Source organism: Notolabrus celidotus, chromosome 13 (genome assembly GCF_009762535.1).
Source record: "Notolabrus celidotus isolate fNotCel1 chromosome 13, fNotCel1.pri, whole genome shotgun sequence".
NCBI lineage: Eukaryota > Metazoa > Chordata > Actinopteri > Labriformes > Labridae > Notolabrus > Notolabrus celidotus.
Genome location: NC_048284.1, coordinates 23,412,211 through 23,431,344, shown reverse-complemented (window position 1 = coordinate 23,431,344; position 19,134 = coordinate 23,412,211). Strand labels below are relative to the sequence as shown.

At 40.7% G+C, this 19,134-nt stretch overlaps 1 protein-coding gene across 1 annotated transcript in view; it reads right to left on the bottom strand.

Annotated features, from left to right (window-relative positions):
* The window catches only part of LOC117824070 (kelch-like protein 29), a 148,007-nt gene that overhangs the window by 62,177 nt on the left and 66,696 nt on the right, over positions 1–19,134 (bottom strand). Inside the window, exons 3-4 of the mRNA XM_034699435.1 lie at positions 10,047–10,194; positions 6,777–7,298 (exon numbers count right to left, since the gene is read on the bottom strand). Coding sequence (XP_034555326.1) covers positions 6,777–7,298; positions 10,047–10,194 — 670 coding nt within the window. The remainder of the gene's footprint in view (positions 1–6,776; positions 7,299–10,046; positions 10,195–19,134) is intronic.

The following is a 19,134-nucleotide window of genomic DNA, read 5'->3' as shown; positions in this document are numbered from 1 at the left end:
AGCACACTGCACACATGAGATTAGCTCCCAAAGCCTGAGGTGGAATAAAGCGAGTAATCTTTGTGTTTCATCACATTGCCTTCACTCTTCTTGTTTTTTTCATTCCTTCTTTCCATCTTCCTCTATTTTCTATCCCTCTCCAGGGATAGAAAACAAATTACTACACAGACGGACTGCCCCACAAATCCAGACTGTGTCCAGTATGCTCCAGTGCTTCCAGTATGTACTCATCTTTGTGAAGGTGTAATAAGTTTAACTCTGTTATACACTACTTTTTTTATGGCACACACCAGCTGGCTGCATAAAACAATAAAACCTGCCTCAGATCTATGATCATAATACGATACAGCTGCTGCCTACAGCAAAAATAAAGGGAAAGCTTTAGACTGTATATGGATATGAAGACCTACAGACTACAAAGATCTAGTGATTGCAATTCATGCAATACCATTTGACTTAGTCACAGCATAATTGATGCTTAGTCTGTTGCACTACTAGAAATCTGAAAAACAATGAACTTGAGGGTGGGACAAATCTTGCTAATGTAGTTGCCCTGCTTTAAGTGTTCTTTACATGACCTGCTTGCATTTAAAAGTTTAAGAAGGTCAGAACACTTACACAGATAAGTGAACACACTGTGAACATTGGTCAGCCAATACTGCTGAGACTTTTATGTGTGTTTTTGCTTAGATGCTGTGATGTTTTAAATCGTTCTGTTTCCGTGTCACTTTTCATTAGAGAAATCCATCTTCTACTGACTGCTTCCTGTTAACATCTGCTGTGTTTACACTCGGCCTCATGAATTAGCACCTATTTCATGGTTGATGTGAGGAATAACACATCCAGCACCTGACTTGTGGGCATTAAGCCATCAAATTAGATAGTCAGTAACTTCAAGCTCAGTATTAACATTTCTCTGCTTGCAAGACAACAATCAGGTCTCTTAGTTCTAAATCTCTCTTAGTCGTAACACTGGGAGACAAAATATTTTGGCAAAATATGAAGTGCTTAAGATTCCTAGACAAATATCCCAGTTTATACACAAAAGTTTCATCCTTGTGTTGTACTGGTGATAAATTATAGTAGGCACTCTGATTGATATTTTGTCTTGAAACTGTAATCTGAAAGCTGGTCCATCTGTCAGATCAGAATGAACAATCTGGGATGACTTGGCTGTTTTTGTTCCTCCTCAGTTCTTTTCTCTCTCAAACTTTCTACTGCCAATTTGCTAGCCAAGGGTACATTTTAAAACTGCCATCAGAAAGACTGCTAACAACTCAAGCATCAGTGGCGCAGAAAAACAGCAAGGGTAAGAACAAGTTAGCGAAGCATTGAACAGGTGGAAAGGAAGGAAGTACTGAGAATGAAAATAGAAAAAAAGGTGAGAAAAGAAAGAGCTGTAAGTGGGTATGGATAGCAGGTGGATGTTAGCACAGTGGGGGGCTGGAGGCGATGCTCAGTATGGGAGATGGAGTGAAATAAACTGAGAGGAAATTGCAGAGAGGAGGACAGGTGGTGAGGAGAAGAAGAGGAGAGTATAGGTTAAGGAGAGTATAGAGGAAGGAGGGAGGCGTAGATGTGGTGCCTCCTCTAGTGTGGAGGGTAGCCCGGCAGCTCCTCAGCTACACCGCGTCTCTGATTATGCACAAGGCTGTCAGGCTCTCAGTCCTGCCACTGTGTTGCCTCTGAGCTTTATCTAAAAAATCCTGGTGATTAATGAAGCCAGCGCATCGTCCGGGGTGGAGGAGGAGGAGGAGGAGGAGGAGGAGGAGGAGGAGGAGGAGGAGGAGAAGGGAGAATGATAAGTCTTAATGAGCTATCCGCCGTCCCTGTGTTAACTGTGGGGGGGATATAATGTATGGGGCTCCTGGAGGGCTCCTCTCCTCTAAAATGCAACAACAAGGGAGAAAGAGAAGGAGGCTATAAGCAGCTTCCCGTCTTTGCTTATGACACCCATGCATAGCTGACCTCCAGTATCCTCCAGTAACAGAAGCTGTTTTTCATGGTTAAAGGAAAATATCCAGCTCCATCTGCACACTCCACTATGTGGTGTTCTACATTAAGATATTTGAGTCAATATCATTAAAATATTTGGTCTTCTATGGACTCTAGTGTCACTCAAGATTACCCCCGAATGTAACAGTGTAGTCCTGCAGGTTTTCATTGAAGAGAATTACCGGTACAAAGTGAGTCCACAGTGATTGGAATAAATTTCAACCTCATTAATAATTTACAACACAAGAAGCTCTTGTGAATTCTATTTCTGCTCCAATATAGCTACCAAGGGTTCAAGAGAGAGACAGGACAAAAACTTATTGGAAGTTCATGCATATTTTATTTAAAGTTAATCCTGTATGGGATTCATAATAGCCCTGCTTCTACATTAGCTTATCCTGATGTGGATAGCTTTAATATAATCACTCTTATTAATTCATCACTGCATATTCTGTAGATGTTGATTCCAGTTAGCAAATTAGAAATTAAAATGTTCTGATGAAAAATATCTATATCTCTTTGGGGAGACCCGGTGTATTTGTGATGTTGAAAAAAATATTGTTGTACTTGCAGTGTACTTTTCCCTCTTCACTTACAATACACAGAATGTTGCATTCTCTTCTGTAGCTACTCTGGTCTTGAGACAAGATGAGACATAAAAAATCTGCACAAAATTTCAAGAATTACAGCATTATTACTAAGTTTGGCAAAATACACTTGTGACAACATAGACTGACCCAATAAAATGCCAGGTTGTATCCTAAAATAATAATTAACAAGATGTGATGTGCCAAGGAAACAGGCAGACATATCTCCTTTATAAATATAAATAAACACCATCAGCACACAGCTTCACCTGGTAAACAGCCACTACCTTATCAAATTTGCCAACTATAATTTCCTCATTTAGCGCCACTATCAGAGCCACAATGTGCCAAGACCTAATACACAACCGAACAGTAATGTAGCAGAGCCAATATTCTTTGTCCATGAGTAAACACACAGGGATACATACTGTAATTAAAAATCTTATTAAAGTCAGAGATTTTCACAAGGCTGATAAGGCAGATGAAACAGAGAGAGCAGGTGAAAGGTGTGCCGGCTCTGGATGTGAGACCATTAATCTTAACTCAGTGAGACATCTAAATGTATCCACCAGCAGCTCCAGTGCTGTGTGCTCCCTGATGTGAGCCGACTGAAAGATGAACCTCCTGTGCAAAGATATGCATGTGTGAGCAAAACAAACAATCAAACTTGTGAAGCCCTGTGAGAAGGAAGGATGCATTAAACTGATGTTTGACATGAGTAGGTGAGGATGTGGCACAGGCTCAGTGCATCAACAGTGCGCCCTTAAGGCTGATTTATACTTCTGCGTCGCCCCTACGCAGCAGTGGCTGACACAGACATCAGCACTACATACTTGTGCATCGTTGTGTCCGTGATGTGCAGCAATTCTCCGCCGAAATGCTTGAGGGCAGTGTGGTCTCTCTGATAGCCGGTCGCCTGCTTCCGGCCCGGCTACAATCTCTGTTTACTTTTCCACAGCGATTCAGAGCATGTTATGTTAATCTACAGCTGATACATGTTGCTGTTTATCATACAGACATGATTACATGAAGAATAGAGAGGAGGAGATGAAATAAATGGCCACTGTGCAGCCAATTGTCCAGGATCCCAGAAGTGCTGTAAATGCAGGAAACACAACGCCGCCGAGCGGACCAATCCGCGGGTTTGCGGTCCGCGTCGATTCTACGGGTAGTTACATTTTGGAGGAGGTGCACGTCAGCTATGTGCGTAGGCCTCTGCATAGGTACAGGAGCTACTCAGATCCCCGGTGTAGGCTACGCCCTTGATTCGATGCAGAAGTATAAATCAGCCCTTTGAGGTCCCTCTGCAAACTCTGCAAACTCTTACAACATGCTTACCTTCATACTCTTTATCTTTAAGATTTATGAAACAATACAACTTTTTCTGAGTTGCAGTGTACAGCTCGACCACAATACAGCTGCCAACTGACCTCCCTTGTTTCAGTTTATGCTAAGCTAAGGAAACCAAATAATAAACCATCATTTTAGTATCTCTGAGGAACAGCAGACACTTGCAGAAACAGGCATAGCAATTATGACAAAACTATTTCCACATAATACTGATGTATTTATCAATAATAGACAGCCTCTAAAAGGTGCTCAATGGCATTTGTGCTTAAGCATCTCGCTCCCTCTATCTCTCATGGTATCCTGTCTCCCCTTCTTCAACCTCTCTATGTTTGATTCCTTTTGTTTTCTGTTGTCCTTTCCGAACAACAGTGCCATTCATCTTCTATTACCACCTTTCAGAAATGTGCTGACAGCTGGGATCACTGCAGCTTGAGCTACAGGTTAACACAGATTATTTAAGAGTTTGAAAGCTCGCCCAGATTCCGTCTCTTCAGCAAAAAGAAGACAATAGAAAGCTGAGAGGAGTGAGACAGAACTTAACAGTTGGATAGAAGATGTGATGTTTGATTTGTTCACTTTGACAGACAGATATGATGAAGAAGCCTTGCAGTGTATGGAGGAAGCAGGTAGGCAGATCACAGCAGGGGGACTAAATGTCTCAGGAGGTGAGGTTAAAGCTGCTCTCTGTGAATCTTCACACACAAGCATACTGTATTTTCCTAAACATATACAAACACTCTCACTCTACTGTAAACAGAAAAGAAGACAAAAGCTCTGACAGACGGACACACACACACCCACACAAAGAGGAGCACACAGTTGTTGATGTGCCCACTGATGCAGAGTGAAGACAAATTGCTTCTTTTGAAGGCAAAGCCAAATCAAACACAGAGTCTGATTTCTGTCACTGTGCTGTTTGGCTTTCAGGCTGTAAGGATGACATCTGACAAAATATCAACAAAGTCACACCCAAGAAGCTGGGCAGGCGTGCATCCACACGCGCACACACACTCATGCATGCAGCCCAGAAACCACAGCTCCTCAACCCTGTATGAATGAGTGAAGTTAAACTGTGCCTGTCTGGGTTTTTGTAGCATTTTATCAATATAAAAGTCTTGAAGACAGGATCAACTCTGTGTGTGTTTGTGGTATGTTTATGAAAATGAGAGTGTGTGTTACCCTAGATGTGTGTGTTACCGTAAATCTCTGCCTGCAGATCTTTTACAAGCCTCTTATCCTTACTTGAGCCAATAGAGGGATACAGCAAACTGAATTCCAATCTGGAAGTGCTTTCTATTCCTGAAAAACGTCATTTCCTCGCCCTGAGTTTAACTCTGTCAGTAGAGTAGGCAATCCGTATACAGAGGGTATAGTCCTTGATACATCAGTTGCAGGTTTGACTCCTGACCTCCACGCTCCAGTGCATGTTAACCCCCACTCAGACAAATTTATCAAAAAATACATCTCAAGAAGTACGCCAATTCCAAAAAAGTTGGGATGCCATTAAGCATATCTAAAATGGGCTGAGGTGAAGTGAAAAACTGATGCCAAACCATATTCTTCGTGCATTATAACTGCATGGCTCAGTAGTAGAAGAGTCCTGGTGCTAAACTGCCTGCCTCAAGAAACAAAAATACGACAAAGGAGACCTAAACTATTCAGCAGCAGAAATTGTATATTTTACAAAAACATTTCCCTTTCATAACTCCAGAAATTGGTCTCATTGTAAGAAAAAGTGATGCAACTCAATAGACATGTCCTTGTCCATTTGGAATTGGGCTGACTTTTTGTCAATACTCTGTCAAGTAAACTTGGAGATTTTACAGTGTTACCAGTGCTGAATCCAACAGTACAGTGCTCTCCTCTCTCGAAAGTGGTTCAATGTTAATATTGTAACTCCGGTGAAACTTAAGCTTCTAAGGCCTTCTAGGTCAATGTATACTGATGTGTACATCTTTAATGGATGAGGACAGCCCATTCAACACAGAAGAAGCTCCCATTTGATTAGACTGGACCAAACAAATGAGTCTGTTTAATTATCCATTTCCAATTTTTACCTGCAGTCTAATTTCAATGTACCACAGACAGCTCTCTCAATAATTGCTTTTCTGCAATCTGCAGATTCATTTGGACACATTTTATTGATCAAAATGAGTCAGGAAAAAGAAAAAAATCGAAACTAAATTAATCCTTCATTAAATGTGAATATTGGTCAGGGAATTATGGACATGTGTTTCTTGCCCCCTGCATCATAAACTCCAAGGTTAAACCAAACACCAATTTACAGCTCAGAGATGTGTCGCAGATCTGAAGCACCTTCACAAACACAGAGAGTCAACAAGGCTTCAAATAACTGAGTGGAAAAAATGAGTGCAAGGACCAATAAGTGTCAAACAGTTTGGTGCTGCAAAATAGTCAAAGATCAGAGCAAAATGTCCTTCATTCTTTTAGGTCCACCTCTGTTTGCTGAGACCATGAAGCAGCTCTGACGGGAATTGGTTTTGGTTGTTTTTCAACAGTCCCTTGCTCTAGTGTTTGCTGTCTTGTTTATGACTACTGGCATCTGAAACTGCTCTGGTACACAGAAAGAGAAAACAGGGGAGGGGACTATATGTTTCATTCCCACACAGCCTCACATAAAGGGAGGTCACAAGAAAGAGAGAGCTTAGAATGTGTTGATTTAATACCTAATGGCTCCCTGGTTGGATTCTCTTTAGAGCTCAGGTTTTCGTCCAAACAGATCTACTTTGACTAAGCCTTTCAAAGGGAGTCGTGACAGATTTCACATCTGGAACAAAGTGAGTGTAGAGACCTAAACAATAAGGTGAGATTGTCTGTGCTTACCTTTAGGATGTCCTGGGTCACTGAACTCGTACTGCCCCATCCCTACTGTCCGCAGCATTTGTAGCCTGTTAGGATTATCCTGATAGGCTGCAGCTGAGGGCGGAGCCTGTGCTGCTGCTCCCAGTCCATTGGTCAGAGGTAAGGGAGACTGCATGAGGCCAGGATGAGAGGTCAAATGGCCATTACCAATCATGCTGTGAAGGTTTGGATGAACAACCTGGCTGGATTGAACTGTGAGGGCGGACGTCGTGACAACAGGCTGGGCAGAGGGGTACGGAGACTGACTGGGCAGGCTCATAACCATAGTGGGAGGCTGCTGGGTAGACTGTGGGGTCAGCTGAAAGTGGGCCATCATGAGAGGATGCTGTGGGGGAATCGATGTCTGGATGGACGGTGTTACTGCTCTTAAGGGTGATTGCACAGTCACACTGTGGCTAAAGGAGGGTGGCTGAGGGAGGGTGTAGGTGTGAGGAAGGAGGCTGGGCTGGCTCACTACAGCTCCTGGTGCAGCCCAGGTTGAACCTACAGAGAAAAACAGAAGAGGAAAATGACAGATGTATTAGGTGGATAAAGCTGTTACACTTTAAAAACCTATACAAAGAAGCAGACTTTAGCAGTGGAATTTCTTTCTAAGTCATTGACAAAGTAAATACGTTAGATGATGTGAGACGAAAAACTACACGAAGATACAGATTCCAGTTCCACACCAACACTGTCAGTCTGCTGCTTTGCTTCAGTATAACTTTATTTTTGACTTGACACTTCAAAACAAACACATAGTAGTGGGAGTGATGAACCCTATGTCAACATTTAACATGATTAAGAGATGTATTTAGCTAAATTTGAACAAATTCTTGTCTGAATGTGAAAGAAAACATGTTGCTGTCAACACTTTTATTTCTCTGAGAGTCTGAGTTTACCCAAACACTTTGAGTCAATCATTTCTCTACCCTAAGGGCTTTGATACCAAGACTCAGCTGGAAAGATGGAGCCATGTTGAGCCTGAGTGCAGCCTCCTTCCTCTACTCATCCTCTCTTACTCCATCATCTTTATCTCCCGCTGCCAGGGTCCAAGTTCTAAAAATAACCCACCAGTCTGTCAAAGGGCCAAAGGCTAAATCATGAAAAAAGCTAAAAAAGAAAAAAAAAAGGACTCACATTATTCATGATACTCGCCATGCTGATACTGTATAACAGAGCAGGCAGAAAAGAATGGAGGGAGAAATAAAGACAGACAGAGAGAATAAAAGAGGATGTGAATAGAGCACTCCTGAGGAGAGGTCAGTTCTATTTATTACTCACTTGTAATGAGCTAAACTTCAACAACGCTGTGTTTCATTTCCCTACTTTTGTGTGAAAGGATCCTAAGCAAAGGGGTCTGAATGTAATATATTTTTAATGTTTTCATCCAGTGATGTCAAGGATAAGAAACTGAAATCCGTTAATTGCATTAATTGACATTTTCTTTGTTGATGTACACCACAATTTCTTCAATCCTTTAGCAGAAAAATATTAATACATAAAAAATAACTACCATGTCCTGAAAATGACTGATATTCATGGGCATTGAGTACACAAATAAAATTAAAGATAACGCTCCAAAATACCAAAGGTTTTAAAGGTTTTTAAATCTGTATTATACCTCTGAATTAAAATAGTTAAAAGTGCCACAATAAGGTTACAATATATATGTTTATTGTTTACTTATTTCACCAATGGCTCATCCATAGCATCAAAATAAATGTATATCTATATATACACCTTTAACTCAAGTTCTTTCTGAAGACAAAGCATGACAATTAAGTTTCTATTGAGAGAAAGTGTTGATTTATCCCTGCACAGTAAGCGGGAACACAGTTCAGTGAAGTGTGGAGAGGAGCCGGCTTCACTGCAAAGTTAGTCACATTTTGGAATCATGCACACACGCAGATCACCATGCACTAATATGCTGAGATTCAGAGTGCCTTGCGTAACAGGGTGCTTTATTGGTGACACGCTTCTCCTCACGCTGTACTGATGGTGGGAGGAGGGGGAAGTAAAGCCTTGAACAAAATAATTCAACCTCTGGGACTTCATGATGAATTCAACTGAACTATCAATGCTCAGCAAGTGACTGTGACCAAACAGCAAGGGCAAGACATAATGATCCTCTCACACTCCATATTCTCCAATCACAGCTGTAGTAGTAATAGTAGTAGTAATAGTAGCTAACCTTGAAATAAAACCTTGAAAATAGAAAATGTAATGAGTTTTCTGCCTTTCTTTTTGCCAGATGACTCCTAAGTTTAGGATTAGTGAACAGTTAATTATCAAAAGCATCAGTAGCAGTAGGTCAATTCATAACAGCACAGGTAACACAGCCGCATGCTCATATAAGTAGGGTCATTTTCTGCAGACCAGCCAAATGAAGCCACATTAAATCACTTTGAAGGACAGTGGGGGTCGTGAGTCTTTGGCACCTATATTTTGGGAGTCGCGGGCTGAAATGTTTGGGAACCCCTGATTTAGAGGACTTTCAGAGTCTTGCCATACAAAATTTATTTGGACTGAATAAGCGTCACTTAATGACAAAATAACATTACCAAGGACAATCAAACTGAAGCAGAGTGAAGAGTTAGGCAGACTAGTGAATATTTCCCACAAATTTCTATAATTTTTCTCTTATTTAAGCTGCTTTTAGAGAGATGTTTTTAATTAAATCTTGCTTTGGCATAACCAGTGAACATTCTTCTGGCACTTATATTTCAAAGTAACATGAAGCAGTAACTCTCCCACGTCTTCAGTCCAAACATATGAATCTCCTTTAATCTACTAATTATGACATTCTCAACAGTTTACATTTGTAACTCACTGAAGAAGACGCTCAATAAGCATGAGCATAAAGTTCTTCTATGGTGTTTGAAGCAAAAGATTGCATATCGCACCCCATGGTCTGGCATGCTGATGTAGGCATATTCAACCTTTTCTGCATTGTCATGGGGACAGAGAAATATTCATAAACACCTCTGTTGCAGACAGGATGGAGAGAAACAAACAACTTCTATATCTGAGGACTTAATATAGGTCAAGTCGGTCAGGATGCCTCATTAGCATCAGATGGTCATATGTGTCTGGGTGTGTGTTGTGTACATGCCTACCTTCACAGAGTGTAGCTGTACTGATGATGTAAAGCTGTATAACTCACATAAGGTGGAATAAGTGGATTCACGAATGTGACTGTCAGTGTGTGTACATGGGTGGATATGTTAGTGTGTGGGTAAGCTTCATTACCATTGGGCTCCCTGTCCCGATGCTGCTTGGTAGGCGGCTCATCTGTATCCCAAGGTGTGAGCTGGTTAATGGGCGTCTGTCCCCACTTCACCCCTGGAGCTAGCAGCAGTCCTGGGCTCTGGTTATCAACAGGAGACACACCTGAGACCTGCAGGACATAAAAACAACAAAATCATGGTTAGATAATCATATGAGAATAAACAAAAACCCTCAGTATGAGAATTAAAAAACATTCTACACTACCTGATTGTTAGATCTCATGTAGTTCAGCTTACAAGCTATATACCTTTAAATATTTTGTTAAATACCGTCTTTAAGAATTTCGCTTCAGCTTAGACCCTGAGTTCACAGAAACGACATGTTCACCGGGTCCATCTCCATCGTGTGTCCTCCTGACTGATCCCTCCATCCCTCAGATCCCTTTCCTCCCTGACCCTCCATTAACTTAACTAAACTCTCATGATGCATTGAGACAACTGTGAGGACAAACCCTGACAGAATGTGGGCTGACTGCAACATGACAAAAATATGATCAAGCAGCTCACAGTGAGTTAAAGTGCAGCTTCACATATTTGATGAATCCTCAGGAAAAGAATCTTCCCTGCTGTCAGGTGGATCACTCACATCTTTACAGGGACTTTTATACTTAGGTACATCACATATTACTAGAGGGGCAAATCAGAATATCAACAAACAGATTGATGGAGTGAGAAAGAGAAGCTGGGTGAAGGAGGAAACAGGCTGTCAGGTGTTTTTGTCCAGCTCCACCAGTTGACTTCTGACAAGAGAAAAGTGAAATGGTTTACTCAGAGAAAGCCCTCAGTGCTCAGTTCCTCCTCAGAGCCCTGGAGACTCTGGGAGGGAAAATTCAGACCGTTTTCAAGGTGAGGAGTTGTTTTCTATATGACCCTATATGTTTTAATGAGCGTTCCTCCTCTACTCTGGAAGCTTTACTGTATTCCTCTCCGACCATGCTTTACCTTCCCCTTTACCCAGGAAACTCCTCATTATCTCACTCTCTTGTTTTCCTTCAGTGCTGCACCTGCCTATTCACTCATTATAACTCACATCCATTTACCCCCAATAAAGGACAAACAGGCCAAATCGTGTCGTCTCTGATGGTCCTTCGACAGCACCATCACACTGACAGTTCATCAACCAGGCTAAGTAACTAACTCCATGAATTTCCCCACTGTGGGACGAATAAAGGAGTATTTTATCTTATCTTAAGGAAAAATCCCAACGAGAGGAAGATCAAGGTTAGATAAGATATACAACACAGACATGTACTGTGTATATCAGAAAGACCAGAAAGGTGTATATATGTTTATTGAAACAACAGTCTTACTGCAGGTAGGCAGGAAGGTGCTGCAGGTTATGTTACAGAGCCTGACATGTTCTCTTTTTTTTATTTGCTCTCCACATTTCCAGTCCCTTCCTTCCCAGCACACATTATCACTGAACAGCAGATGGTTTCCATGCTGTGGAAGAGGAGGTAAATAAATAATGTTTCAGTAGTAACGTCAAGCCATTCTGAGATTGTTGTCAAGGCACGGAAAGGTAATTTTCTACAGTAAGCATGATGGTGCATTTGGACCATATACAGTAAGTATATAGTGTGGAACTTACACACAAACACACACACACACACACATACGATAATAATCTGTCACAGCTGCCCTTCTTTATCTTTATTTCACACAAGCAGCTGTGTGCAGAATTCAGCTTATTTTCATGATCCTTGCTGCTGTGCTTTTACTGTTTAATTGAATAAAATGCCTTGAAGAAGCTAACATGATCTGATATCTGTCACTCAAGCCAAAGATGATTTATTACAACATTTTCCTATGAAAGTTGTATAAGAAACATTGCTAATTGTGTGTATAACAAAAACAGTTAATATTGGTTTTGTTACACACTGAACTGTAGGTTTATGTGCATAGCATCTATCTATCTGCTCCCCTTGCCAATAACAAATGCAGACACACATGAGCATGCACAGCAAAACCAGACAGATTCTTCCCTCCTCTCAAACCTCTGAGTGTTGCAGAAATGTCAGAATCTGTACTGGAGAGAGAGTGAAAGATAAAATCAAGATTCATGAGGACTAAATATAAACTTGACTTCCTCTGGAGGGAGAGCAGTCCTGTTCTTGCTGGGGTATCAGCTATTTTCCCAGACACAGCAAACTCTGACATTTGTCACTATGAGTGTTTTACTATTTCACAGTGGTAGACAGCGTAACCTCTGGCTGTGTTTTTTTTTTTGGGGGGGGGGGGGGGGGGGGGGTCTTGTAGTGATCCAGGGCTCTGGGGCTTTAAATTGTTGAGTCATCCACAACATCCACATCACAATAAACAGAACATGTTTGCTCAAAGCTTTGTGTTTGTCTTCAAGTTTTGTCTGAGTCAGCCCTCATCTGTTTGAGGTATTGCACCAGTTCGACTCTGCATTGATAGAGGAGGACACCAGGATTCTGCAGCAAAACTATTACTACTCTTGGATGAGCTCCAGCTCTGTGTATGTAATACTTGCGTTTTTCATCAGAGTTCCTAAGCTGAACATTTTGTAATAACGTCCAGTTTTTTTTAAGATTAACTACTTTATTGCCCAGTTTGGGGAGAAATAGCGCGAGAGAGAGGTGGGGATGTACTACAGCGAGGTCCCTTTGGGGTAAACAATGTTATAGCAAAATGAGCAAGTCAACAATGTAATAACAAGTCTGTATAAAATAAGAGATGCACTGTTGTGATGGTAAAGCTGATTAAAAAAAAAAAAAGAAGAAGATGGCTTTGGAAAAGCTCAGGGCTTATAAGAAAAAGGCTCTCACACAAACACACAGAGCAGTGAAAAGCTAATCTCACAAAATGTCATTAGAACTGCAGGACACGATGAGATAGCAGTGTCCAGGGTGCCAGTCAGTGACACTCTTGGTTGATAATGTTCTACCTTTTCAGGTTCAGTGTTTCTTTTTACCCACCAGAGGTAAATAACAGACTGCAGGAGAGGAGGAGGTGTACTGCTGTGTCTCACTCTGCTGTGATCAGACCTGTTGATGTGCAGCTGTTATCCTAATAGGTCCATCAGTTCATCTGATGCAAACTGATGGAGCAGGGTTTCTGGTGGTCTGGTGTGCTGGGGCTGCCATTGCTGTTTATATTAAACATTTTAGAGGAATAAAACGTGCATTTCCGTTATCTCTGCAGAAATGCATGTATACACATTATATTTGAGCGCTAAAGTCATAGATTGTGAGCAACAACAAAACAGTTTCACACAGTAATTCAACACAAAAAACAAAACTACAAAACAAATCTGTATGTAAGAGCGAGGAGATGAAAATTCAGCTCTAACAGTACCGCTTTTGTTATGATGGTATGGTCACTGATGCGATGTAACCAGGTATGAGTTTATACATATTTGAGAGAGTAAAAAAGCAATTATCTATGTTTAACCTGTACCATGTTCATTCCAGCCAGGCATGGACAGATACAGAGGATACAACAGAAATGTGAAAGGCTCTGAAAATAATGGTTTTCCTACGAAAAAAGAATAGGAAAAATGACAGCCAAATGAAAGATTACGAGGCAGAGAGAGACAAACTCATCCATCACATCGCTCTGTATCATTTCCTCTGACAGATCATTTTCAGGTTATGTTTTTAATGGAGGAAAAAAAATCTTTAACTCGTCTGGCTCTGACAAAAGATGAAGATGAATTGTGGTATGAAACTGTCCAGGAGTGCTAACAAGTGAACAAAAGCATGTTCCCTTCCACAGATACTCACTTGTTGTATAGAGATATCTCTCCATGACAATTAGCCCATGCCTAAATGGGAGGTGGATTTGTTCTGGACCTCTGTCATTATGGTGCTGAATGGAGGAGCTGGACCATGCTGAGTCTAATCTCTCAGACTGGAGCACAGCAGTGCATCGCACAGAGAATTAAAGACAACCGCACCATCTTAGGCAGCCATCTTGTGTGCAACTGTGCTCTAACATGACTTAAATCATGACGCCACAGACAGGAAGTTGAGTATTAAGTAAAATGACTGGGTATTGAAGAGAAAGGAAGGGATCAAGGTTATATTTCTCTTTGAAATACAACCTATCACATCTGTAGCACTTTAAAATGTGAGCTGATATAGACATGTCCACAGTGTGGTGCTAAATGTACAATTTATTGAGCATCCATAAGCTAATGAAAACCAGGCACCCATGAAGAGACAGAGAAGCTCAAACCACTGAAGGTTAATGCCAGGCCCAATAGACAAGTGTCAGTATACTGTGCATGATCACAGTTTGTTGCAGATAAGGCTTTATTGCCACAAACAGGTCAGGGTGTCCATCCTAACTCTGTCCACCGTCGAAGGCACCTACAATGGCTATGTAAAAATCAGAAATGAACCACAGGATAATGAAGTGAGGCCTGGAGAGAGAAGATGAGTTCAAGGTGGCCTCCAAATTTCTTAGCTCTCAATCTAATGGATCTGTGGCTAACATCTTGGTGCCAGACAGCACAGCACACCAGCGGTCTAGTGGAGACCAAGTCTTGTCAGGTCACTTTATTTTGGCTCTGAACTAAAGGGAGGAGGGCTTACACAATATAAGACAGGTGGTCATAATGTTATGACCGATCAGTGTTTGATCAATCAGCCTTGTTCTGAAAGTGATGCAGCAGTTTTTAAAAACATGTTGAATCCACAGTCACCATCTGCACAGAGGCAATATCAATGTGAAAAGTGTCAACTGTTTACAACTGATAGGTTTTTTACTCAAAATCTAAAACCCAAATGATATGGATCCAGACGCCAACATTTAACTCTGACCTCCAGTAGCCCAACAGAAAAACACAATTTAAAAACTAAACACAAGCGCCTGGTGGGTTTATGTGCAATTGATGCACCACAGAAAGAGCTACAGATACAGACTCTGTAATTTCTAGCCCCAGGCAAAACCACTGAAGGAGAACGGACTTCACTTCAACTTAAATTTCAACTAAGGCGCGGACAGCTCGGCAGACTCTTAGCTCAATGCACACACACTTGAGAAAAAGAGAAGCGTGATCACAGCAGTGAGGTCAACAAACTTCCGTGAAAATGCAGGTCTGGAAGTGCTGTGAGGTTACGGTTCGCCCTCAAACATAGCTCAGACCCTCTTTTTTGTCTTCCTTTGATAGAAAGTGTAAGTGTCTGTGTACTACAATACGGTTAACATGTTTTATATGAGGGACTAAGCAGCAGCAGTAAGTTTTCTTAGACAGGAAGTCCAGCACTTGGATATGTGAGCTGTGGAGACTTCTTTATGTCATGGTTACACCTCCTGGAGGAGCGTGTCAGCAGTCATGTTGGCCTCCATTGGTTCTGGTCAGGACAGTGAGAAACCAAGGTCTCCAGCAGACCATGACCCAGTGGTGAGTGTTTGGGGAACTAAATATCTTCTGCCTGTCACAGCATCAGCCTCAGAGACGACTGTATATCTCTTTTCTGCAGTTGAAATTGAGGAAAAATGGCAAATGTGTGGCACTGTGTGTGTGAACACAAAAAATGAACTGCAGGCATCAGCTATTTAAAGTTAAAGGATAAATTAAATTTATATTACAATATGAATGGAAACAAAATCTACTCTGCCAAGAGCACGATGTGGAGGATTTTCAAATTAATTTAACAATGCATGCACTCTGGGAGCCAATACAGGGATTTTTTGGCAGAGAAAGAATCAGCAGCCATCTGGCAGAGCTGAGAATCATGGGAAATATATAGTTGATGCTTATGCGCAGACCTTTATACTTTAACACTGTCTGAACAAAAGATTTACTGCCATGTTCATGCATGTATGCTTTAATCCTTAAAGGAACAGTAAAGGTGATTTACATTGCTGACATTACAGATTGTACAGTGTGCTGTTACAGCAGCTGAGCAGTTCTGAATTATTATTTCAGTCTATTCATTTTTTCTCTTCAAGGACGAGCTGCTGCTGTGTTCTGAAAAGTTTATGGAAATTTTGGCATTTTAGCTTTACATCAATCAACTGTTTCATATTTATTCCTCCGGTTTTCTGTTTGTCTTTCCATAACCTCACAGCTTCACATAGAACCCAAAACCCCCAGCCCCTCTGGATGTAAATCTCAAAACTCTGAATTTCAATGTGATGTAAAGGCCTGAGATGTTGCTCCTGAGATGCAAAGTTGGAGATTTTTAACTCAATTTGGTAGTCTGCCTGTGCAAAAAGAATAATGAAATATCTGCAGATCATCTAAAAATATTGTATGTGATAATATGTGACAAACATAATAAATGAAACATTGCAAAAACAGCTTGAGGGCTGGGCTCTTGCACACCTTATTAATGTCTCATAAGCTGGACATTTAAAGTCATCTGCTAATTAAACAGATAGTAAAAGTAGAAATAAGATAGATATGATGATTCACAGAACAGAGAAGCAGCCTTATGTAAGTGCAGACTTTAAGTAAGGAATGGTCAGATTCGGATCAAAGCTAATGCTAATGCTGGTTGGATAAACCCCTTAAGATAGTCTTTATTATATTTCAAACCATTATATTTCTGTAAGTGTCTTCATGGGAGCACAATGAGTAGATTTAGCTGCTCCCCTCGGATTAACTCTTGAAATGAATATGCCATCTGGCTGCAGAGTGCCTATCACCTTTCATTGCTGCTCCTAAAAGTGGCAATATTAAGAGAAGAACACCAAAATCTGCATTACAGGGCTGCCAGATCTCTACTACTCATGACTCAACTAACATTTATAATTACCAATGTGCCCACAGGCATCTTACTCTCTGGTATTTGTCTGTCTGCCTTTACACAGAGTCTTCTAGAAAGTGCATCATTAGCTGACATCTGAGTCTCATTACAAAGCCAAAAAGAGCTCAAATTCTGAATGCAGTTTTTTGTTTTGTAAGTGACTCTACTCAAGCAGGTCTTCCACCTGGAACTATCAGTGCAGATAAAGCATTGAACAGGAAACCTATGGTTTCAGTGTTGGAGCTCCAGCTCTGCTCCCCCAGGGTTTGATAGGAGACTGAAAGACTGGTTTATCCCACAAGATGAAGAGGTCAGTGCAGCTCTGTGCTCCTGTGAGCACAGGGGGGAGTCCACAGAGCGCTTTGTTTGGGGTGAGATATACACTGAAGAGGCACGCTGGGATCATTAGACACAGCGGACTCTTAAGGAAGTGAGAAATAACCATGAACTACCCTGCAGTGGATAAACAGACCACCGCTTTAACCGTGGAAGGTTTTTACTGTCTGTTCTGAACAGCCTTTCAAACTGCTTATGAATGAGCTCCTCTTGATTTGGTCTACAGTTGTTGGATTTTTCAAAAGCTAATGCTGCTCTTTACAGATGGATACAGTAATGTCAAGGTCTTTATCCTGTGTTCAAAGTTACTTTTGACAAAAAGTTGTTAGAAGCTTGTCTCTGCATTTGTTTTCAAACAGGTAACAAATTAATTATAAGAATAGTGACTACAAAAGAAACAGTTAAAATTAAAGTGAGCATGAATATTGTTTTGGAAGCTCAATATCTTGTGTTTCTTTTAAAATGGCATTTACACAAAGGCTATAACTGTGGATTCTAGACCATTATCACTATTGTAAGAATTAAAAAATAGAACAATTTATAGAAGCTGTGATGCACAAAACAGTCTGTGTCATACAATACATTTTTTATTTAAATGATGGAAAAGCTATGTCTAGTTTGTCAAATTTCTAAAGGCTCTCAGCATTAACACCAATTTTCTTTTCTTTGTGGTCCAGGTCTTTTCAAAGAAGACCATGGATTTAAGTTAGACTCTATATTAACTACAGCAGATGAAGCTGGTACATGCACACATCAAAACTGTGGAAAACACGAAGACTTTATAAATACCAAATAACTAGGAACACTCATGAGATAAGACTTTCACTCCTCCATGTACACAGACAGACAACATGAATACTCTGTGTCTATTCAGATACTGAGTCAGATGATACATTTCCTACAAAAACTGATCTGCAGCCAGATATAACTTGAAAGGTTATTATCGAGAATACCAACAAGAAAAGAAAATAAATAAAACACTGTCTTTCTATGTGTCATATTGTTAATGTAAGGAGATATATCAAACACCCACTGATCAATAAACAAAATCATCATTGTAAATTGTGCTTTTCATTTGTTGTGAGTAACAGTTTGAAGTATGCATGAACTGTGATTGCAGCCACTGGTGGTACCGTTGTCCAAGACAAATGTCCCTCAATGGACAACAACGATTATCCTTACCCTTTAGGGACACCTCTGTTGTACACATAGTGTTATTTTCCTTATACAACCTGAACACTGAGTCCCTGTGTACTTGTTTACAGCAGCTTGTAATCTGAAATAGTCTGCAAGGTTGAGCTGATAAACTCCTTGTAGGAACAGGATAGAGTTAAAGCAGGAAAAGAATAGGGAGAATCTTCCCTCTGAAGCTTATGAGCTATCAGGTTTCAGTCTCAATCAGGGAGCACTGATTTCCCGTCACATCTGCATGTGTTTTACATCTGTCTTTCACAGGAGCACTGTGCTCAGTAAACCCGCTTCGCTTATGACCACATCAGGAAGTCTGTCTGCATACTGATCTGTGCTGACGCCAAGCACAGCCCATTATCTACATTGATCCATAACAGAGTATTGTAGTGCTGGTTTCAACTATCAGACTGCACTATGAGTGAGAGACAGCAGAGATATCACAAGCTCTGACATGGAGGCGACACAGAGAGAGAGCTAACAATGCCTGAATGTCTGAATATTGACATTAAGTATCACTCTTTATCAAACGTTTTCTCTGTGAATGTAAAAGCTATGCCTTAGAATAGCACTTGAGTCAGCTTTATAAAACTAGACAACTGGAAAAAATATATATCTTTGAACAAACAGTTGCAAGAAAAATATGTACAGCATAAACTTCTATTTAAACTACAATATAAATTGAACAATGGTTTGAATTCACTCAGATATTGCTGCACATAAATTGTACAACACAGTAGCCACTGAATTATTAATCATTAAACATTTTAAAAGTCAGGGAAATAAAAAGGTGTAAATAGC